This window comes from Ahaetulla prasina, chromosome 6 (assembly GCF_028640845.1).
Source record: "Ahaetulla prasina isolate Xishuangbanna chromosome 6, ASM2864084v1, whole genome shotgun sequence".
NCBI lineage: Eukaryota > Metazoa > Chordata > Lepidosauria > Squamata > Colubridae > Ahaetulla > Ahaetulla prasina.
In genome coordinates, this window is record NC_080544.1 from 44,125,590 (window position 1) to 44,150,608 (window position 25,019).

At 38.1% G+C, this 25,019-nt stretch overlaps 1 protein-coding gene across 10 annotated transcripts in view; it reads left to right on the top strand.

The window, feature by feature from the left end:
* Nucleotides 1-25,019, top strand: part of CTBP2 (C-terminal binding protein 2) — a 283,005-nt gene that overhangs the window by 133,356 nt on the left and 124,630 nt on the right. For 2 of the 10 annotated variants that reach the window (XM_058187568.1, XM_058187575.1), the window contains exons 2-3: nucleotides 1,243-1,532; nucleotides 3,012-3,176. The exons of 2 other annotated variants lie outside the window; for them this stretch is intronic. Coding sequence is in view for 1 of the 8 variants with exons in the window: in XM_058187575.1 (XP_058043558.1) it covers nucleotides 3,161-3,176 (16 nt within the window). In the remaining 7 variants the exon portion in view is untranslated. Of the gene's footprint in view, nucleotides 1-1,242; nucleotides 1,533-3,011; nucleotides 3,177-5,218; nucleotides 5,295-22,611; nucleotides 22,631-25,019 lie in introns of those variants that run through there. 6 more of the 10 variants (XM_058187567.1, XM_058187565.1, XM_058187570.1 and 3 more) reach the window with 6 other exon arrangements.

Below are 25,019 nucleotides of genomic sequence, written 5' to 3' on the forward strand. Positions count from 1 at the left end.
TATAAAACAAAGTGAATATACACCCAGCAGATATTGCTACCCTCCTTTCCCTCCTGTAAGCTTATGGCTTCACTATATTGAAATGATCTTTCATTCAGAGTAAGGGTATAGGTACCTTAAAGAGTTCTCATGAGATAAACGAGAAAGAAAGAAGGAAGGAGTGAGGTAGAATCCCAAAGTTATGTATTTTACACAAAGACCTTTCAACTTACTCAATTGATGTGTATTACCTCCTATCATATGATTATTAGCACATTTATATAGCCTGCTTTGGAGAGCTTGGAGGGAGGCAGAGAGAGAGGTTTCTTTAGGAAATTGCCTGATATTAAATATCAAACTCTGTGCTTACACTATTTGGGTGTCCATCAATAACTTTTAAAGAGCTCTGTGCCTTCTCTGTTTCAAATATTCTCCAGAGTTTAGTAAATGTTTCAATTTGTCCACATATATCAATTTATCACAATCTTTTAATGAAGATAATTAGGATAAAGATAAGGATAGCATGCACCAATTATTAGTTGTTGTTTTTACATAGAAGAATAAGCTGAAAACTAGTATGAATCAAGTTAGACTTTCCTTTGCTTTGTTCCCATAAAAGCTCTCCTCTCGTACAATGGAAACCAGTCACCGCCTAAAAGATTACTTCTGCTGATGGTAGTGTCTGCAAATGTTGTCAGATTCAGTAAAAACTAGGCTAAATCTTGCCCCAGAGCAACAACTACAGCTGTAGGTTTCCAAGCAACTTGGTGAATTGGTTCGGTTTACAAAAGGCTTTTAAAACACTCCATCTGGTTTCCAGTCCAAGATGCGACCACCCCAAAGAATGATCTAATTCGGCTGCATTTAAACTTGGAATCTTTTCATTGCTTGCTTCAGAGCAGGAAATCGAATAATAGCCTTTAGGAGCAATAAAATCCACATGCTGGTTTAATTGCATGTCAAGTACATTTCTTGCTCATATTTCAACATATGTATAGTATGATGATGAAAAAAGATTTTAGGGCACCACTCTTTTTCCCTGAATTATACTAAATTGTAATGAAGGGATGATAAGCTAGCGTTTGAGTATTATTAGACTTTCACATCCGATTTGACATGTGTTGTGCCTAATGTATTCTTCCAGGCAGACAAAATTGTGGCTTTGTTTCTTTTTCCTTACCAGATGTAAAGTCTGTGAACCTTTTAAAGAAGAGCACATCCTTATTTGTTGTACAAATTCTGAACTGGGTGTATTTTTTTCAGATAAATCTCCAGGGGCTACTTGGTTGCTTTTCAAGATGTGCCTATGCCTGTCTTTCTTTGGAACTCAGGAGCCTTCCAGATGATTTGGACTATAACTGCCATACTGAAGTTGGATGTGATTTGTAATGCAGCACATCTGGAGGGCATCAGTTTGAGGGACTCTTGATGGAAAAACAGAGGAAAAAAGACATACACTCTGCAGAACATCTTTCAGAACAGATCTTTTTAAAAAGTGAAGTGTCCATCCCTCTACTCTACATTTGCCATATGTGGAAAAGGTGGTTACAGAGGTTTGTTTCTAGATCTTATTGAGTACCGGTTAAGAAATTAAAAAAAGAAAATGCTTGTGCAGACTGTGTAGTTAGTAATTCTGAGTAATGGCACATGCTGCTTAATATGCAGTGCCAGGGTTTAAATAATCTAGTGGGTTTTTAGAGCACTGGGTATTAAGCAGTTAATGATATTTGAACAGCATTTTGATAAAAGGAATATTGTCAGATAATTTGCCCAGTAGATCAATATTGTCAGATGAATTACTTTACAAGAAAAGTCTTACTCTTTAAAGCAAATATTTTTTTAAAAAATAATGCTTACTAGGAGGTAAGTCATTACCATTTCCTGTATATGAAGCAAACCATGACATATTTGTAGTTTTACATCATGGTTTCCTGTGGGAGCTGTCTTTTAAGTTACAGGAAGTGTGAATAGTCCCAGAGCCATCTACATTCCACAGTTCTTAATTTTGTCAGTCTAATAATAATAACGAACCCCTCCCCTCTCTCTCTCTCACACACACACACACACACACACATACACACACAGGATTTTAAAAAAAATACTTAAAAGGTTTGAAAAGCAATTGTTTAAAGTAAAAAAAATCACACCAGTCTCTGACACTGGTATTTTATCATCAGAACAAGACAGTCAGTTTCAGTCTTTGCTGTGTCTTCTGATTTTCAAAAAAAAGTCCCTGTGTTTCCTAACAGAGCTTTCCTGTTATTGATAACAGAGATGATAGCATTTTTTTTCCATCCTAATTTGGGTGAGAGTACCAATCTACTGTCACATGGAAGGGTAGTAAATGACAGTTTATTGTCAGTTGAAGTGCAACGGGTTAAGATAGAACCAAAAGATGATGTTTTGTGTATTAACTGCCACGTAGATAATATGAAAGCTATTCAGAAGATTAGATATAATTGACAAAGTGAAAGACAGTTAAATATTGGTTGTCTTGTGAGCCGAATGAGGTTGCACTATGGTAGAAGAGTATACTTCCTCTGTGATAGCTATGGCTAGGACTTAACCAGGAAGTGGCACAGGAAGGGGTGTAATTGTAAGGTGTTTGGCTACTTGAAAGGCAATTGGAATATTTTTATAAATTTCACTAACACTAAGTTAAGACATAAGTTCTTGTGAGAAATGTAAAGCTTAACCAGTAAGGACAAACTAAAGAGTGTTCATTTCCTGCTGACCTTATAACTCGAACAGATGTTTTCTCTTACAAGAACTATTAGTCCATGTGTGATGTTTCCATTTTCATAGTCCATAAACTTTGAAACCAGTTTAACCCCTTATAGACTTGATTTTCTAGCCTGGAATCATAATTGCAATATCCTCATTTGTGCACATACTTTTTGTGTCTTTCTTTTCTTTCTGCACTCTGTGTGTTTGTGTCTCCAAACATTGTCTTGGAAAGAAATATTTACTGCGGTTATTTTTTTTCTTATTAATTTAGTTTTGGCTGATTTTTTTTCTCCTTTCCTCCCTAGTCTTTCAACCTCCACAGGGGACAACAGATGTTTCCTCTGACAAGCTCTGTGAGAGACTTTTGTTAAGGATTTTTCCTCTTGGGAAGTTACTTTATTTTCCACTACACATTCAAAATGAGTACAAGAACATATACAGATGTGTATGCAGAATGGCTGATGAAACAAGTATATAACTTTCCTTTTGCCGTGTGTATGTGTGAAGAGAGGAATTTTATTTAGGCTTGTATAGATACTTGGCCTTGATAGAAATTATGTAAAGCTGTCACAGTAGTAAATCTGGATCTAGCAACTGATTGTTGATGTGAATTTTTAAAATCACTTTATCATTTTCTCTTATTTTTTTCTCCTCTATAATGGCCACTTTGCTTTTGTGTACTATATTTTTTTTCTTATCCCTTGTTAGAAGACAGAAATTTCAAAATAATCAAACATTATTAGACATTACTGATTATTTCTTTTACCTGGAATAAAAGGGGTGTATAGTCAAACACCCAAGACTGATAAAAATATTTGTATACCTTTTAATATAGGGCTATAGGGTTTTGACAGTGATGTACAGAGTTAGATTTTCATTTTATGCTGACTTCAGGCAGATTTCATGAAACATTCTGAAATTACTATAGAAGGCATGAAAATGGGATGTGGTACATTCAGAAGAAGAGAAGCAATGTTTTTCCTCCATAGATAATATTTTTTTAAGACAGTGTCTAAATTACACATTCTGTTAAACAATTCCATGTTTGTGATTTAGCATAATGTGTGAATCTAGCCATTGTGGTTTATACAAACTAATTTTTGCAAGCATAGGTTGAGCCAATTTAATTATTGTATATTTGTATTACTAAGAATTTTCTTGTGGTAGCTAAATGTAGAAAAAAAAGGAAAGCTTTGTTAAATTACTTGAATTCATTTCAGCCCTTCTCAGCCTTTTCTTTTTTATGTATAGTATACACAGTTTCTCTGACATTAGTCCTGTCTGAGGGTTGTTATTTTACTTGAATTGCTAATTGCTGGGACCAAATGATAAATAATTCCAAACAGTGTATATCTGGATAACTGGAAACAATTGGCTACGAAATATGATCTTTTCACATATGAAGATATTTGAATATTGATAATAATATTGGAAAAGAACTGATTGGTAGCCAATTGTTTCCAGGCCAAATATAAAAGGTTCCTTTTGACTATCCCCACGTGGCTTCGGGCCTGCTTTTATCTGGGTCATCTTTTATCACCAGATGAGTTTTTTGGGGGAATTGAGTTAACAGAAGACTGCTTTATTTTCCTATAGAATTTGTCTGGTACAGAGGATTAGGCTTTCTCCCATGTTGAAGCAAGTTGTGAAATACATGCTTAGGAATTTTATTTTGAGTTTTAGCAGTGAGATACAGAGTTTTAGGTGGCTTAGCCTTAATCCAGAATCTGTGATCACCAAAATAAGCTTCTGACTTTATCCTCAACATATTTTTTTGTACAATGATGGTCAAAATTGGTCACAGTATTCCAAGTGTGATCTTAGCAATGCAGTGAATGCAAATGACCAGTTTTCTGCAAGAAGTATAAATCCTTCCATTCCCCACCATTCAGCCAGAGTTGAAGACATTTCTTGGATAAGAAGCTAAACATCTTTAAAGAAAAATCAGAAAAATCAGTTGTCTCTTGAAAAAAACACCTTTGGGACAACCATGACCTACATGACTGAGACTCTCCATAGACATTTAGCAGTGCGGTATAAAACAGTACTAACATTGTCATTCTATTGATGCAGTAGGACTGTTGGCTTTTTTGGCAGCTGCACTGCTGGCTCATATATGAATTATTGTCTGCTAGATCCCTCTCACAATTACTGCTATTGAGCAAGGTACCACCTATTCTATACCTGTGCATTTGGTTTTTCTTGTCTAAGTGTAAAACCTTGCTTTCCACTGAATTGCATTTGTTGGATAGGGCCAACAAATATTGTCAGGATCTTTCTGGATCTTGAGCATGTCTTCTAAAGTAATGGCTATTCCTCCATCCTGCATCTTTGAAACTCAGCCTGAGGTCATAATATGTTAAATTTTTCCACTTTCTGTAATTCGGCTTCCCCTCCTCCATACATCTATTGGTACAAGCAGAATTTAAACACCTAAAGGAATTATGTTAAGTTTGTGTTAATAAGTCAGAATTTCTCTCCCTCCCTCTCTCTTTCTCTCTCTCTCTTCCAGTGCTAAAACAAGATCAGCTTCCTTCAAGCCATGGATATATAATGACCTGCATGATGTAAGCAGAATGGTTGTCCTGGTACATACAATCTAAAATACACATTAATAAACAATTAATACTGATTTAAATATACTTTTAGAACAAAGCATGCAGATGTTTAGTCTTTCCAGCTGTTATGAGGAAATTTGTTTTTTGAATTATGGCATAAATTATATTCCCAAAGCCTTATTAGGGTAATGTCTTTATCAGGTCAACTGGGGGTCACAAAATACATTGTGCTTTCCAATTCTCAGAATTCTTCAGCGGTCTACATGGTAAATAAACTAAGTCAAAAAGAAAAAGAGAGAGATGGATAAAAGGTGATTCTTTAAACCATGATATTTGTTTCTAATTAGTATTTTGAAATTAAATGTTGGGCAAAAGTGAAGAAATTGAGATTAGTTTGTATTATGTACTATAAATGCAAATGGTACTCAGAACTCTTCCATAAGATGAAATATTTAAAAAAAACCTAAACCAAGAGCTTCCTCCATAGACAAAGACAAAAAACAACAACAACCACCAAACAACAACCACAAGCACAATTAGAAAGCAATCAGAAAGTATTAACGTGTACAAATATATACATCAGTACAGTTTTCCCTAAATCCAAACATCTTACACTGAGGAAACTTCCATAGTTTCTTTCAATTAAGATGTTTCAAGAAGTGAGCAAAATCCCCACCCTTAGAAGTTATATTTATTGTATGCTCAGTTGATATCAGTGTGACTTCTAAGTCTCATAAAAATACCTTCATTAGTAATATTTTTATTACTGTGTTTGCGCTCTGTGTGTGCTGTGATCCAAAGTCAAAGGAGTGTTTTATTTCCACCCCCTTGAAAAAGCTGAATCTCTTCCTAAATTTGCATGGTAATTGTACAGTGCCAGGAAAAGGTTTTACAAAATAAATAAATAAATAAAAGACACATTTTACATCTCAGAGGTATCAAAAGGATGTGAGAAAGATGCTTTTGAGCAAGTGTGAGCATTCCTCCTTAACGCAAATGCTTACTTTCTTGATATCATGAATAAAGACCCTTTAAAAATTAATTCCTGGTCCTCTCCTAAGAAAAGTCATATTGAAATGTATTAGATATAACCGTGATGATAAACCTATGGCACACATAGTGGCACATGGAGCCATTTCACCTGGCACGCGCAGCGTCGCTCATTCCTCTTCCGGGTTTCTGGCATGCATGTACGCACGACGATCAGGTGGCCTTTTTTGTGCGGCAGTGCCAGAAACTGGAAGAGGTGGTCTTCCATTTTCCTATGTGAGCATGTGCACTGACCAACTGATCATTGCACGCACATGCGTGCCAGAAACCCAGAAGACTATGTGGCATGCACGCCAGAAACTGGAAGTTCATTTTTGGGTGTGCACATGCACCCTGGGCAGCTCCTCTTCCAGGTTGCGGCCCAGATGAGCGTGCACACGCTCCCTTTTCTGTACTTGGTGCCGAAAAGGTTCGCCATCACTGAGGTAATATATAGTGCTTACTTCTCTTTGCTTTGCTTGGGAATCAGATTAATTTTTTGTCCTTTCTTCCTTGTGTAGAAGCATTTAGCTTCCTCATGGAAAGAATGCTACCATTGTGACACATGCATTCCGAGTTGCTCCAATACTAAAATTGTAATACAGTGATAGGCAACCAGATCCACTGGAGAGAATACAGATTGAAACTTCATAAAGGTAGTCCTTTTTTAGCAATGCTAATTTGGATTTGAAATAAAGTGTCTGTAAGTACAAAAATCAACTATGTAGTTATTGTCAATAGTGAAGACTGCATGGAACATTAAGCAAGGACATCAAGTGGCTGTGACTTCTGACTGCCCTCTGGCTTCCTCATTGACTTTGCTTATGGGAAACCAGCAGGGAAGACTTCAAATCACGTGACTATGGATGCTGCAATGGCTGTTAAATTATGATGTTTGTTGTAATTAATACTCATTCAATGCCATCATACAATATGTTTGAACGATCAGTAAACGAATAGTTGTTAAACAAGGACGATCTGTAATCTTTTATCACTTTTGGCTTATAAAGGCCATAATCCAAAACATCTGGAAAATCTATGTTGCTAATCATCCTAGTTGCATTTAAAGACAGAATTTTGACAGATCTGAAGTAAAATGACTGATAGGAAAGGCAGTGTGGAACTACACAGTATTTGTGAACTTAATACTTGGAAAATGGAAGGAGGTTCCTGAAGGGCTTCATACATACTATATGCAACTGATACAGTAGCTTGGGAACTTCGAGTAAAAATTTGGAGTCCAAAGTAACCCTACATTACACATAGATAAACAGGAAAGTTTATTTCCTGTATAGATATAATTGCTGTTGTAGATCCCTTTATGATAATAGCTAAACTATGCAGTATGTAACCTTCCCTATCACATGCATCCTAAAGTTGTTGGACAACATATTGTATCACCTGACACAGCTCATTCTGTCCAAGAACAACAGAACTGTTCTCTTAATACATCTTAGGGTTGAAGGACAAAAATACCTATGATATGAAGGCATGGGTGGTAGAAAAAATTGGAGGCCAAAGTTGTTTCTGTAAAACACTGAATCTTATTTAGTCTGTAATAAAGAATTTGATTTGATTTGCATATTGTTACTACATAGTGAATCCATTTTGAAGGTCACTGTTAAAGACCAGTAAGAATCAAAGGCTGATTCTACAACTGCTGCTATAATAGCTTTCATTTTTCCATTGCAATGTTATATAATTTTGCTTGATTATTTGAAAGTTATATATGCATTTTTATCATACTAATTTAAAAATAACATTAAAATGAGCATGACAGTGGTAATCATCTCATGACCGGAGAGTATATTAAAATATTAATGTCTTACATTGGAACTAATCTGTTTCCAACAGCAAGGTAAAAGTCGTGTTTTTAATCTTGTTAAAAAGAATCTTTATATAGTGGTGGTGTTTTTTTTTAAAGTAATGCTTTTCAATAGCTCAGTGTTTCTTAAACTTTTTTCTCTCTAAGGATCCCTTCCCACTTTTAAAAATTATGGAGGGCCCCAAAAGTGTTTCGTTTGTATGGGATACATTATTTTTACCTCACTAACATTAAGATTAATGTATTCACTGCCATTACTACTTCACAATTGTTTGAAGGGATTTAAATCCTATACAATTTTATAATACAGCCTGGCAAGAAATGTTGATATTTTCAGACCCCTGAAGATCTGAAATACCCCAGGGATCATAAGATTACTTTAAGTATTTATTTATTTATTCGATTTCTATACCGCCCTTCTCCCGAAGGACTCAGGGCGGTTAACAGCCAGAATAAAAACAACATAGACATAAACAAAAATTAAAAACGTATTAAAAAACTCATTCTAAAATTGGCCAAATAAGTTAAAACTATTGTAAACCAACGTAAAAAAACCCCATTAAAATTTCGTTAGGCCAGCCCCGCATGGTGGAATAAAAAGGTCTTGAGCTCACATTTGAAGGTCCGGAGGTCGGGGAGTTGACGCAACCCCGGAGGCAGCTCATTCCAAAGGGCAGGAGCCCCCACAGAGAAGGCCTTCCCCCTGGGGGCTGCCAGTCGGCATTGTTTGGCTGACGGCACCCTGAGGAGGCCCTCCCTATGGGAGCGCACAGGTCAATGGGAGGTTATTAGTGGCAGTAGGCGGTCCCATAAGTAACCCGGTCCTATGCCATGGAGCGCTTTAAAGGTGATAACCAACATCTTGAATTGCACCCGGAAGACCACCGGCAGCCAGTGCAGCTTGCGCAGGAGAGGTATTACATGGGAGCAACGTGGTGCTCCCTCTATTACCCGCGCAGCCGCATTCTGGACCAGCTGGAGCCTCCTGGTGCTCTTCAAGGGGAGCCCCATGTAGAGAGCATTACAGTAGTCCAGGCGGGAAGTAACACTGCTAGAGATAACTGTTGAGACTGGAAGTTGAATTTGTAAGTGAATAATATCATATGTTGCTTCTGTTAAAACCAGTGTTTTGGTTGTTTCTGAAATTCAGTGGGTTGGGTCACACCAGACTCTACTTGGCAAATAAGGGGTGGTGTAGCTGTATATACATAACTGAAACAGAAGTTTATTATAAGATTAATTCCGCCAATCACCTGTTACTCCTTATGCAGTTTCTGTGCAACCACATGTATAGGATTCAGTGGTTCTTTAGAGCACTAAGGGGGGGTAGTTTAGCTGTATATACATAACTGAAACAGAAGTTTATTATAAGATTAATTCTGCCAATCACCTGTTACTCCTTATGCAAAGTTTCTGTGCAACAACATGTATAGGATTCAGTGGTTCTTCAGAGCAAAGCAATCTTGTGCTTGTCAATAGTGCAATGAATGCTATGCTTAAATTCAGTGAGACTTAACTTGAAGTTTAAAATGTTTAATTGGGAACAAATCCTGGTAAACTCCTTTAATGAGTTCATATTTTATTCTAAGGCATAATGTGGTTTGTTTGGTTTTGGCTTAGCGAATCATAGGTAATTGTGGTTTTGAGAACCTTAGTTTAAAGTTGAGAAGTTTGCATGAAGATATAGAGAATTGTGATTTACCTCATAAATTAAGCAACTATTGCATTGTGAAGTCAGACAAAGAATCTGCTTTTCATTAACTGTACAGTATTATTCTGGGAGTTTCAAAACGGACCCTCATTTTGAAGGCCCTATCTAACCTGTCAGCCTGAGAAGACCAGTAAGTTGCTGCCTGTTCCTTTTGTTGCAGATTTAAAGAATGCACCGTTGCATTGGGGGTTTCCGTATTGGGATATGTATTTTTATTCTCTTTTGTTGTTTATTATTTCCTGTTTACTACCCTGTTCACAAGCACATTTTGAGACAAACTTTGGTTTGTTTCCTCTCCAGCACGCATTGTAGAAGCGATCGATTCACACTTAGCTGAGAAATGCAGTATTTCTGCTGATCTAGTTTTCAGGATGGCGGGTATATAAATGCTGTTATTTTTGCAGTGTTTCTGTGCAGGAAGATGGATGGGACAGACAACTGGATTTTGTCCTATCTTGTCCCTTACTCCCCCTGCCCCCAGCCAAACAGCTAATCGTTGTGATTGCCATTTGTCTGTTCCATGGTTGTGCATGCTCATCTTGGGACTTGGCCTGCTTAGATTATGTTTCTTGTGTGTAAAAACAAGACAGCTATAATAGTAAAACAAAAAACAAAAAAAACCAGGCCACCAATTGTCATAACTACACTAGCAATATAGATGACAGCAAGCACAACCAAATACCTTTTTCTATATATATAAAAAGAAAATGCAGACACATGTTCACAGACTTTGAAGAGAAGAAAAGATGTAGTGAGCCTACACTCTTTGGAAAAGACAGATGGTTGACAGTCAGCTTTTGTTGAAGATGCAGAAAGAAAAGTTTTCTTAGACATAGAGAAAGGAAAGCACACAGCAGGGCACCAGTCAGAATTCTAGTAATAGCAGCAGGGAACAAGTGGCAGGACTGCTTTAAGCCTGATTTCATTAAATAGATGGGAGATGTCAAGATATGTGAGTGAGGAACCCCAAAGGTATTTGTGTTGGAAGGAGGGAAATTAAAAGGATTAAACTAGAGAGAAAGAATGAGAGGCAGAGAGGCTGTCACTGCTTAGCTATAGTTTCTTTTTGATACTTAAAAGGTTGGTTTGCTAATACTTAGAAGAGCCCCAGGAGGCCTAGGTTAATAAATATATGTGCAGACAGATTCAGATTCCTTCTTAAAATCTCTCAAGAGTTGGAGGACAAGTTTAGGAAATGTGTATTAGTTCAGCAAACTTGTGGGTCCGTGTTAACAGTTGTAAAAAAAAGGATTTTGGTAAAAGATAAGGTTGCTTTGAAGCTTCTCCCTGATCGCATTCTTCTGTGCTACATATGCTTTATTGTACATAATATTTTGGAACAGTTTTGCAGAATGCTGACTCTTTTCACGTTTGGTTCTTAAATGACTTTTTTTTTGGCCTTTTTTAAAGCATCCTTCCTAATCTGATGGCCACTAAATGTGCTGGGTTAGAATTACTGTGATTTTTCAGCCAAACAATGGGCAGGTTGGGAAATACTGATGTAGATTATGCTATATTTGCTTTCTCTCCTGTAGTTGCAGGCAAGCGTTTATAGTAACGTTTTAAAAAAATGAATATAGTCATTCATGCAGAAAAATATCAGGCTGCATTGATAATTTTAATTACGAGGTCTCTATTTTTCTCAAGTGCCTGCTTCTTTGCAACAGAAGCATAGAAGGCCAGGCCTGTAATAGTCTGTTATACCAGTGATCCATGGAATAATGCATCCCCGAGTAGTAACCATTAACTTCCATAGTGCACTGATTTGAGCATTAAAGGGACCCCTTGTAGGTATTTTCTAAAGAAAACTATAACTGCTCTATAGGAGCCGTCATACTTCATTGCTTCAGTAATCTGTGTATTTTGCAGTATGGAGACACAACTAGGCTTTTGGCACACAATAAAATGTTATGGCTGCAGATGAGTTGTCATAGGTTTAGGTTAATAATCTCTGAGCTGTTAGAATCCCAAAATAGTCCTGATACATGAAGCTTAAAATGTGTCTGTGCAAAAATGTGCACAGTATAGAGCTATCCTATTCAGCCATATGATTGTATTATGTATTTAAGAGGTATGTGTCAGAAAGATTGACCTTTTTAACTGGATATCCCTCCTTCCTAAATAAACTAAGTAACATATACCTGTGGTTAAAACATACACGCACACACACAGGCACACACACAAATGGGGTCACCAGTAATGTTTGCCCGGTGATTTTCAAATATAAGAGAAATGGAAGTTTTCTGGTCTGTAGATTTCATAGGAATGTAATATATTAAACCAAGAGGCTCAGTTTTCAAAAGTTATTTATTTATTTATTTATTCATACTTTTATACCGCCCTATCTCCCTAGGGACTCAGGGCGGTGTACAGCCATATAAAAAACACATAAATATACGAAGTAAAACATCAATCTAAAAAACTTATTAAATAGGCCAAATATTTAAAATAAACATATAAATAATAAAATCCGGTTAAAATTTAGTTTAAAATTTTTAAAATATTAATAAAGCCCCAAATTAAAATTTGACACTATTATGCCAGTCCCGTTTGAATAAATAGGTGTGTTTTGAGCTCACGACAGAAGGTCCGAAGATCAGGCACTTGACGTAAGCCAGGGGGAAGTTCGTTCCAGAGCGTCGGTGCCCCCACAGAGAAGGCCCTACTCCTGGGGGCCGCCAGCCGACACTGTTTGGCGGACGGCACCCTGAGAGACCCTCTCTGTGAGAGCGTCTGGTCGGTGGGAGGCATAAGGTAACAGCAGGCGGTCTCGTAAGTACCGGGTCCTAAGCCATGGGCGCTTTAAAGGTGGTAACCAAAATCTTGAAGCGCACCCGGAAAACCACAGGAAGCCAGTGCAGGCTACGGAGTAGTGGTGTTACATGGGAGCCACGAGCGGCTCCCGTTACCACTCGCGCAGCCGCATTCTGGACTAACTGTAGCCTCCGGGTGCACCTCAAGGGCAGCCCCATGTAGAGAGCATTGCAGTAATCCAACCTAGATGTAACCAGAGCGTGAGTGACCGTGCATAAGGCATCCCGGTCAAGGAAGGGACGCAACTGGCGGACCAAGCGAACTTGGTAAAAGGCCCTCCTGGAGACGGCTGCCAGATGTTCATCAAAGGAAGCCGTCCATCCAGGAGGACGGCCAAGTTGCGAACCACCTCCTTTAGGGCCACTAACTCGCCCCCCACCGGCAGCCGCGGATGCAGCTGACTGTACCGGGATGCCGGCATTCACAGCCACTCCGTCTTGGAGGGATTGAGCTTGAGTCTGTTTCTCCTCATCCAGACCCGTACAGCTTCCAGACACCGGGACAGCACTTCGACCGCTTCGTTGGGGTGGTCCGGGGTGGAAAGGTACAGCTGAGTATCATCAGCGTACAGATGATAACTCACCCCGAAACCACTGATGACCTCACCCAGCGGCTTCATATAGATGTTGAACAGGGTAGGCGAGAGAATCGACCCCTGAGGCACCCCGCAAGTGAGGCGCCTCGAGGACGACCTCTGCCCCCCTGTCAACACCGTCTGCAACCGGTCAGAGAGATAGGAGAAGAACCACCGATAAATGGTGCCCCCCACTCCCAATCCCTCCAACCGGCGCAGCAGGATACCATGGTCGATGGTATCAAAAGCCGCTGAGAGGTCTAATAGGACCAAGGCAGAGGAGCAACCCCTGTCCCTGGCCCTCCAGAGGTCATCCACCAACGCGACCAAAGCCGTCTCCGTGCTATAACCGGGTCGGAAGCCGGACTGGAACGGGTCTAGATAGACAGTTTCCTCCAGGTGCTGGGGGAGCTGCCATGCAACCACACTCTCTACAACCTTCGCCACAAAGCGAAGGTTGGAGACTGGACGAAAATTTCCCAAAATAGCTGGGTCCAGGGAAGGCTTCTTGAGGAGGGGTCTCACCACCGCCTCTTTCAAGGCGGCGGGGAAAACCCCTTCCATCAAAGAAGCATTTATAATCCCCTGGAGCCAGCCTCGTGTCACTTCCTGAGCAGCCAGCACTAACCAGGAAGGACACGGGTCCAGTAAACATGTAGTTGCATGTAACCTCCCCAGCAACCTGTCCACGTCCTCGAGAGCCACAGAATCAAACTCATCCCAAATAACATCGGCAAGACGTGTCTCTGTCATCCCAGTTGGATCGCCGCAATCTTGGTCCAAACTATCCCGAAGCTGAACGATTTTATCGTATAGATAACCGTTAAACTCCTCAGCTCGTCCCTTTAAAGGGTCATCCCGTCCCTCTTGATGAAGGAGGGAGCGGGTCACCCGGAACAAGGCGGCCGGGTGGTTATCTGCCAATGCAATGAGGGTGGAAACGTAAGAACGTTTTGCCTCCTTCATTGCCACTAGGTAGGTCTTAGTAAAAGACCTCACTAGTGTCCGATCAGCCTTGGAACGGCTGGACCTCCAGGTGCTCTCTAGGCATCTTCTCCGGCATTTCATCTCTCTCAGCTTCTCGGAGAACCAGGGAGCCAATTGAGATCTACGCCGGGTCAGAGGCCGCAAAGGCACGACACGGTCCAAAGCCCCAGCCGCGGCCCGTTCCCAGGCCGCAACCAGTTCTTCAGTCGTGCCGTGGGTAAGATCCTCAGGAAACGGCCCAAGCTCCATCAGGAACCTCTCCGGGTCCATCAGGCGCCTGGGACGGAACCAACGCATTGGTTCCGTCTCCCTGCGGTGGTGGGCGGCGGTCTGAAAGTCTAGGCGAAGAAGAAAATGATCTGACCATGACACCGGTTCCTTCACTATATCTCCTAAAACCAGATCATTAACCCACTGACTAGAGATAAAAATCAGGTCTAGCGCGCCTCCCCCGCTGTGTGTAGGGCCACCAGTTACTTGAATCAGGTCCAAGGCCGTCATGGAGGCCTGGAACTCCTGAACCACCGTTGATGACAAGCCGGCCGATGGCAAGTTGAAATCCCCCAAGACCATAAGTCTGGGAATCTCAACGGCCACGCCAGCAAGCACCTCTAGTAGCTCAGGTAGGGCCGTAGTCACGCAGCAAGGAGCCAGGTACGTGATCAACAGTCCCATCTGATTCCGATGGCCCCACTTCACAAGGAGGCATTCACAACCAGCTATCTGAGGAACAGTGGACTCCCTCGGCTCCAGACTTTCTTTAATCACAACTGCCACTCCCCCACCCCTACCTTGGGCCCTCGGCTGATGAAATGCCCGGAAACCCGGAGGGCACAGTTCAACCAGGGGTACACCCCCTTCTGTGCCCAACCAGGTCTCCGTAATGCCCATAAAGTCCGCGGACTCCCTCTGAATAAGATCACAAATCAGGGGAGCCATTAACCACGGACCGGGCATTGCAAAGCATCAGCCAAAGACCCAAACTCTGAGGGTCTTGACCATCCGGGGAACGAGTGAGGACTGGGGGGCTGGAGCACGTAATCGCTTTTAAACATCGAACACGTGCTCCCAAAGAACGATACAGCCCCCTGCCTCCGCCATATCTGCCTCTCCCACTTACCGTACAGATGGAAAAACACTCTCTGCTCTGCACAATCCCTTTCCCCCCTGTCTTCGGACCAACTGAAATAATGTCGTGAGCGCGCGCTGGGACTGGACATACTCTCGCCGACGGGTTCCCCACCCTCCCCCTCAACCCCTCCAACCCAAACCCGTCAGTTCCCACCCTCCCCTTAAAATTCCCATTAAAACTCCCCTTAAAAAGCCGATTAAAACAATTAGTTAAAAATCCCCTGAGTCTCCTATTTTTGGCATGCCATCTCTCGGGGTTCCAAAACCCGTCCTCAAGATGGGCCCTCGATAATGTGGGGGGCCAAACCCGCGAGAGAGGGGAATCTCGCAGGGCAAGAAGGTCAGCCGCTGTAAATGTCCGCATGATAAGAATTTCACATGACCATGGGGATATTGAAACAACACTTTTTTGGTGCCGTTGTAACTTCAAACGATCATTAAACAAGTGGTTGAAAGTCAAGAACCATCTGTATTATATACTGTATATTCACCACCTTGAGTTATTTATAGGCAGGGTAAAAATTGTAAAGAAAAAACAAAGACTTTAATGATCTGAAATACTATATTTATTATTCAAATTTGATATTATCATTAAAAGACAGAAAACAAAAATTAAGAAACTAAAACATGTCTTAAATATATTCCATTCTGACTATCATTTAAAGAGATTATATCCTGAGCAATTCTATTTACTTCAGTGGTTTCCCAATCCTTTTGAGTAAGCTGTTGAGCTTCAGGGATATTTTCAACCTCATTGCTGAACAAAGGCAAATTTACTATATGCAAAATAGAAATACTGTCTTCCTTAAACATGCAGAAGAATATTCTAAAGTCAAAATACGTTAATTATATTCTGTGCTATAGCAAAATGGAGTTGTGTTATCTCACATTTGAATGCATGTATGACTGAGCTATTTATTTATTTGCTATGTATTTATGTACCCATTGTATTCACGATGATTAATGCTGGATTCATTTCAAAATTTGAGCGCATATTATGGGGTAGTGCTTTCAAATAAGTATTGTGATAGCTTAGTTATTTACCCAAAAACATAGTACTGAGAATGTTCCTTACTGAACCATTTGCCTCCTGGAATGCTTTTTTGTACCTCAACTTAACTTCTGCCTTTCTTAGGCAATTTACCTCTACTTTTATTAGGTACACTCCTTAACATTTTTAAAAGAATGTGTTAGGAGAGTGTCATGTCCAGAAATATTTTTATAAATAAAGATTATGCCTGAAGCTATTTCTTTACTTCGCTAAGTATGATGGCTTCTTACGTCATGTTTGAAACAAACAAAAAGTAAATAAAATAGAATAACATCAGGTGTCATTTAAGGTATTTGTGGGGCCAGATGTAATATATTTCACTTAAAAGCTTCTGAACCTGCAACCCAAAAACCTTTTCTACAAGTGGTAGATTAGATGAAAACTGGGTCTAACAATTGCTTCTTGCAGAGAGAATGTACCACTTCCTCCTTCAAGAGAGATAGAACCCACCCCCAAGGATAAATTTACTACTATATGAAAGCACATAACAAATTGTAGGAGGCTTTGACCAATCAGGAAGGACATAGATCTGACTCACCACTTTGGATTAATGAAGCTGAAGATCCTGTCAACTTTCTTAGGAGTTTAGAAGGTTCCTATAGAGGACTATGGAAATGATCATGAAGAAGATGCTCGACAGTCTTTAAGAATACACCAGCTTAGCCTTGGAAGGAGAAAGGTGTTAGGTTAGCTAGTTATTTCAGGTTATCTCTCTGCAAGAAGCAATTGTTAGTCCCAGTTTTCATCCAGTCTTTTCATTCCCTTCTAGGGAATGTTGTTGGGTTGCACTTTCCAATGCTTTGGGTGAAGTATATTTCAGATCTAAATCAAATACTGGATCAGAAGAAATTATAGAGCTGCTGAAACATCAACAGTCTGAGTTGTTTTGGTAAAGCAGATATCATAATTAGTAAGGGATGTTTCTTTTTTGTTTCTTGCATGAACAGTTGAAGCCTATATACTTAATAACTTAACAATCTGATAATAATAGTCTAGGATCAGTAGGTTAATGAGTATATAATTTATTTATAAATGCATTTGTAGCACTGCTGTTCCTCGACAATTACTGCTTTTTGGTTGACACGCTGAATCTGTCATCTGGTAATGATAATGAACTCAGGTTGTCTTCAAGTATATTTTTTCAATGTGTCAGATACTGTTTAACTGGGAATTAGGAAGAAAAGGAATTTGGCCTAAATCTGGCTGGAGATTGTGCTTATTAGACAACCAGTTCTTGACTTGTGAGGCTGCTGTCAAATATGAAGAAGCCACAAAGTCCTACTTGTATTATTATGATATTACTTTATTGTTTCTTACAAATTGTCAATCATATTGACATTGGTAATAGTGAAAAACCAAGATTGATCGTAGCATTGAGAAGGAGATATCCTGGACCATATAGTTTATCATTCAGGAAGTACCTTAGGATCCCGGAGCCGTGATGGCATAGTGGTTAGAATGCAGTATTGCAGGATGACTCTGTTAACTGCCAGGAGTTCGATTCTGACAGGCTCAAGGTTGACTCATCCTCTCAAGGTCAGTAAAATGAGGACCCAGATTGTTGGGGGCAATATATTGATTCTGTGAACCACTTAGAGAGGGCTGTAAAGCCAGTATGAAGCTGTTTATAAATCTAAGTGCTAGTGCTATTGCTATCCTGGCAGAAAAAGAAATTTGAGAGCTTATTTAGAGCTCCATCCACATGTCTGTATATAAACATGAGAGAGAAAGAGACAAATACACTCTTTCCTTCAACAGGAGATATTATCCTGTAAACCAATTCATACCTAGGAAAGTGAATAGATGCGCCTTTAGTCCTTTCCAGCTGCATCTTAAGACAAATTGACTCTGTGTTTGGTATACATTAATAATGAGAGAGAACTGTCTGAATGTAAGTGGCCATGGCTTATCTTTTTGACAGTTCGAAAGTTCAGCTTTCCTTTCCTCATCACCCAAAGCACGATAAAAGAGCTCTGACCTTCATTTCAGGAAACAGATAATAGTGCCATGACATTGTTTACTGTTTTTCCACGGTTAATCATTTTTGAAAAATTAAAAATGTAATGTGCTGTTTTTGAGATTAACAATGAATGGGCTTTATAGCATTTGGAGGTTGGGAAGAAAGCCACTTGGAATATTATGGCTCTGCCTTACAGGCGTTTTGCTGGAATCTTTTTATATCTCATGGCTATTTCCTCTTGTCCTTGTTCTTCTACCCTTCTGGGTTTGTTTTTTTTAAATGCATAGCATATGGAATGTTGAGAACTGACGATTAATAAATAAAAGTTGATGGAAATTCCTTTCTCCTTTCCTTTCTCCTTCTTTCCGTTTCTCTTTTCTTTTCCCCAGGCTTGCAAATATATGTACAGTATCTCATGTAAGCTGTCTAGTCTACCTACGCTACAGTATTAAATGCCCTCTAATGGTCAAAGAGGCACATGACTCTCTATATGGTTAATATGGTTATTTTTACTTAATGGCATTTCCTATGGCTCCAGTAAATTTTTGCAGAAAACATTTTCAAACTTGAAGTGAAAGGAGGCTTGTTACATGTTCTAGACAGAGATTTAGACTTTCAAGACATTTAATGAAAGACACTTTTGAGACATTTAATGAAAGACAAACAGTTCTTTTCGATTTGGGCATCTTTGGAATACATGTATTTAGCACCTTCGTTTTGATGGATATTATTAGGATTTAAATATATTAAACTTTAATTAATCTCTGAAAACAATAACTTAGGAAGTTATAGAATGGAATGTCTAATAAGATTTGCCCATTTTTCCCAGGCTAAATTGACTTTTTGGAGAAACCTTACTTTTAAAATCAGGAAAAAAGATGGCGATTTGGAAAAATTGGAAGGAAGCAGCTATTGATTTTGGATTAGCTGATTGATGATGATGATGATGATGATTTTTTAACACATTGTGTTATGAAATAAATATCAGAGGTAACTATATTTGCAACTACAACTTTATAGGGACCAGCAACATTCCCAGCTTCTGAGACACTCAAGAGTGATGGTTGTAAGTTGTGGACTACCTGTATTATATTTGATTTATGATTTAGATTGTTAGATTAATCGATCTATTTTGGCTTGATCAACAAATCATGATAATGCAATAGCTTAGTGTGATATGTGAATCCATCTATATTAATATATGTGCATGTGTGATAGAAAGCGGGGAGCTAACATCAAGCAAGAAAACTTAATTCCCAATCTTCCACAATTTTTAGGGGTTTTCATAGTATGATCCATTGTTGTATATCACAGTCCTCCCCCGCACCCTTATTGATGATTAACGATTCCAGGTGAGTTTTCTGTGACTTTAGAGCTTTTGCAAGGGTTGTGTTGAATGCTTCTGTACAATTCATTGTTATAGCTAGTACTCAGCTCATGAATTAACATGTTAATTTTTGTGGAAAGTGGAAATGGTATGGCCACAGTCACAAAAACATGTAAGCCCAGGAAATTAAGAAAACTTTAGAAAGAAACTCAAACTTTCTATGCCTTTTCATTTTCTGTGTTATAATAGAGAGAAAAAAAACAAGGTTTCAAAATTTGTGACCAGCTATCCCAAAAGAGTAGAATTCTGATAATCATTCTTGAAGCATCTTTTCTGACCTAGCCTGCCTCAAAGGACTTACAATAAAGTAATATAAATCCATTAGATCTTTTACGCTATTTCTGTAGGTGCTTTTAAGTGACCTTAACAGTGGCATTGTTTAATGGAAAAACTAATTTGTCATCACTGGATTTTACTTTTTCTTATTTCCTGTCATATTTCATAATAATCCCTTGGTATACTATTTTTAGGGTAGGTTGATTTACATTTAGCTTTCAAACTAGATAAAATAATTTATCCATAAAGCACCGACTAAATACAGTCTTTTAAAGATCAGATATTTTATAGTTCCTTATTTCTTTTTTTCTTTTTTCCTTAAAACCTGGTGATAATAAGTCTCCTCACGAGTGAAAGATAAAAACATGCAGATTTTTTTCTAAAATGACTAATAATTTTGCTTTCTGTGTTGTTATATAAATATCACAATGTGCTTATATTTTATTATTATTTGTAAGAGATTAGCCAATATATCACATCTGGGGCATCTTTAAAGGTTTTAAGCCAGGGGCCATCCGGTTGCAATGTTCTGTAACTTTTTGATGATGCTTTAGTTGTCATCTGGATTGGCAGCTTGTACTTTTAATTTGAAAACAGATGTTCCAGCTTAAGTGCCATAGTCTGTAGGATGTTTTATTCACTTGTATGTTTCAGCTGTGACCTTGTGTCAAAGAACCTTCCAAGATTTTGTTCATCTCTGTGTTGGAGTTCACGAAAAAGAACAGGTTTTTATTTCCAGCCAAGAGGAAGTATGGTTATTATTAAAACACACTACTGATGTTTAACCTTTAGCGTTTTTGCTTCCTCCAACAGAGTGCAGGAACAGACTTACTACTCTTTTCTCCCTTGTAGTTTTTATCTTTGATTCTAACAATATTACTTCCCCCATCATTCTAGCCCCAGCTTTTTTTCAGTGTCTTTGTTATTCTGTGACCTCCTCTGTGAAAAATGAAAACTAATGGTTGTGATTCACAAGACTCAGAGGGAAGTTCCTTGCAGTTTATTTTTCAGCTGAGAATTATAGAAAAATTGCCTTGTTTTTCTCCTCCTGCACCAGGTCTTATGTTTGACCACTCCTCCGGAGCCAAAAGCCTGCCTGAAAATGAAGTTGTCATATCTTGATTGTACTGAAAAAGTCCTCTAATGAGACAGTCGCTTTTTGTCATCTTGAATTTCTGGTTTCTTGGTCTTTTTCTATTGCTGAATGAGAGATGCCGAATTGTTTGTCCCTTGAGGCAGCCTCAGTCATCCATGATAAGTGCTGGCACATGACTAAATTTAGTCTTGAAGAGCATATGTTGACCAACAAAGAATTTCAGGATAAATATGTAGTGGATGTTTTATTCATTTTGTGAATAAATTTTACTCTAATATAGTTTTGTTTTATGGCATACTGTTTACCTGCGAAACAGCATTCATGTCTTAACTGTTGAAATTTGTTCACAATCCTAGCTATAATGAATGCTGTTTTCTAACAACACCTCAAATGAGCTGCCGCATAGGCTCTGTTCTTTCATATAATTCTTCACAGCATTTTAAATGAATTTCTTGTTTGTTACCGTGGACTAATTTGTGCGGTCTGTGGTTTGGTTAGGATCTTATCTCCTTGGGTTCCTCCCAGCTTCTTTGAAACAATTTTTGTGGTTGGTTGCTTTGAAACAACTTTTGTGAAACAGTTTTATGCTTCCAGTCTTATTCTAGAACATTATCTTTGTACTACAGTATATTCCTTCACTAGCTGAAATACTAGGTGATTCAGAATCACTTTTATATTTATTTCTTAATATCTACCCAACATGATACAAATCCTTGCAATGTTGCACATTTTTACTTCTATATTACAGAACTTGATAAGACTTCACTGCTTTGTTTTAGTTTTATTTTTGTTTCTTTGTGGTCTTTCTTTGTTTTGTTATTTATTTAAGTGCTATTTTGGATCATTGGCTGTAATAAAACACAGTATTTCTACTGCTTAAGCATATTCATTGGAAAGAACCTAGACTTTCCATGAAGGTTTCTGCCAATGCTTATGCTATGGAAATGGAGAAAGATGAAAGCAAATTTAAATAAATTATAGGTCTGTACATGATATCAGATGCACATCTGCATGAATATTATAAGCCATAAAAGAAGAGTTGGAAATCACGCAAGATTTGTAAATTATCCCAACAAATTTTATAAACAAAGCTATGTTAAATCAAGCAGAAACATATATACCTATCACTACTTATAACTGCTTAATCTTAAATCCCAAAATATCCTAAAAGTTTGAAACCTCTCAGGAAAAAATAGTAGACTAGGTGCACAGAAATTGAGATAAAAGCAGCTCACTATATTTTGGTTTGAGGTTGCCAAAGATTTTCCCTGAATTCATAAATAAATCTATCAGCGTCAAAATGACAAATTTATCAAGGAAACGTCCCAAATAACCTATGGATTTAGTTGGGCTTGGTAAATTACATTTTGTGTTGACTATCTTTCACTTGCATTAACAGGTTCCTAAGACCCCTGGTGGCACAGTGGTTAGAATGCAGTACTGCAGACTAAAGCTGCTGATGGTCGACTGCCAGCAGTTCGATTCTCACTGGCTCAAGGTTGACTCAGCCTTCCATCCATCTGAGGTTGGTAAAATGAGGAGCCAGATTTTTGGGAGCAATATGTTGACTCTGTAAAAGGCTTAGAGAGGGCTGTAAAGCGGTATATAAAGTCTAAGTGCTATTGCTATTGTTATTTGCAGAAATTTCAAGAATGCTACCTAAAGCTATTTACCTGAAAATAAGCTCTGCTAAACTCAGGTATAATACAGTTATTTATATTGTAACTATTTTTTTCTACCATTATACTCAATCTGTTCAACCTTACAGACCTCCATAAAATCAGTCATTTGTTTAATGCTATTGTTTCTGGAAAAGGGGCTCAAAAATGGATCTGTGGGTCATATTTTGGGTATCTTAGTAAAATTTATTTTGTTACTAAAAGAATATAAAAAGAGAATCTAGATATAAAAAGAGCAAAAGTTTCTTGCTTTCTAGAATTCAATTCCATTTTTCAATACCACAGGATTAAAGAGCCTTGCACAAGTAGTCCTCAACTTAACAACAGTTCATTTAGTGACCATTCAAAGTTACAGCAGCACTGAAAAAAGTGACTCATGACCATTCTTTACACTTACGACTCTTGCAGAATTCCCATGATCGCTTGATCAAAATTCAAACACTTGGCAACTGGTTTAAATTTATGACAGTTGCAGTGTTACATGATCATCTTTTATGACTTTCTGATAAAAAAATCAGTGGGGATGCCTGATTCATTTAACAACGGTGTTACTAACTTAGCAACTGCAGTGATTCACTTAATAACTGTGGCAGGAAGAGTCGTAAAAGAAGGCAAAACTCACATAACCAATATTTCATTTAGCAACATAAATTTTGAGTTCAATTGTCATAACTCAAGGGCTACCTGTAAATGTTTCCAAATGTTGGTTTATTCTGGTAGCCTGTAGTTTGAAGACTGATATTGCTTAAATATTTTCTTCTGCCTTTTCTCTTTCATTCATAGAACTACTCTAATTGTTCTCATAATCCATTGAAATGACTGGTCTTATTTTGAATTTTTTAGTCTTGATGATATTGTGCAACAATGATTTTTATGTTTGTTTGTTTTTTATTTATTTATTAATCACATTTATATACCGCCCTATCTCCCAAGGGACTCAGGGCGATATTTTATATTAAACTTCTATAAAATATATTTTACTCTCTTAGCTATACCATTTCTTTAGTTACACATATCCTTAGAACATTTTTAGATGGTTGTTTATTTATTTTGTCTATTAGTTCTTATCAATATCTCTGTTTCCTTATCCGAAGACAGAATGACCAAGATTTGGATTTTTGAGTAATGTTAGATGGCTGCCTTCAACTTTATTGGGGTGCCAAATAGTTCTTGGCTATTGTATTGGAAACTCTTGGCTTAATCTCCTATACACATATATGTTGTATCATGTATGTTTATTATTTGGGTGAAAGTAGTAGCTGTGTTAAATATAAATCCCAAGAGTTGTTTTCATTTTGTGCCAACGTATAAGAACCCTTTTAATCCCATCTGGGTCAGTTTTTGTGCCTTCCCTCTCCAGTGAGTAACTGAGAGGTTAACTGTCCATATTCATTATGAATCTACATTTCTGGATAACAGCTTAATGAATCCTACCTTCCTATCTTTTCCAATTGAATGTATTTATAAAGATTGAGACACTGCATTAGATGATGTTTGGAATTTTCCAAATGTGATTGGGAAATAATTATTCTCTCATTTTGTTCCTGTGACTGAAGACTCTTGATAAATTGTTCACACACTTTGTTCCCTATGTAAATTTTTCATTTTTTTTCACCAAGGCTAAAAGAAATCCTAAAAGAAAACCCAACAAGATAAGCTTTTTGCATTAAACCTGGAGAGCTATAGGTTTTCTGGAAGAAGAGCAATACCTACTTAGGCATTTTCTTTTGTACATTTTTAATTCCACAGCACTAGTTTTTAAAATGAAAAAGCATATCAGGTTTCAGAATCATTTCATTAGCTTCGCCTCCCAGCTATTCCAAATAATAAACCATTTTAAAAAGTTTATGAATTTTCAGAACTTGGATATCTGAGACCACAGATGGCATATCAAGAGAAAACCAATACTATGCAACTGGAATTAAAAAAATATGATACAGGAGTTACACGAAGACTTCAAAGAAAGAATAGGCAAACTAGATGGAAAAATGGAAAAAGCAGAAGGGGAGTTAAAAGATGTTAAGGGGATGATGAAAAAAAATGAACAATGAATACAAAAAGTGGAAGAAAAAGCAGAATTGACAGAAAAAAGAGTGGGAGAACTGGACTATAGACTCATAACAACCGATAAAAACCAGGAAAAAAACAATTATTTCTTTAGAAATGGATCATGCAGATTATTATCTAAGATTTCAAAACATAGAAGAGAAAGGGGAAAATTTAGCTGAGAAAATG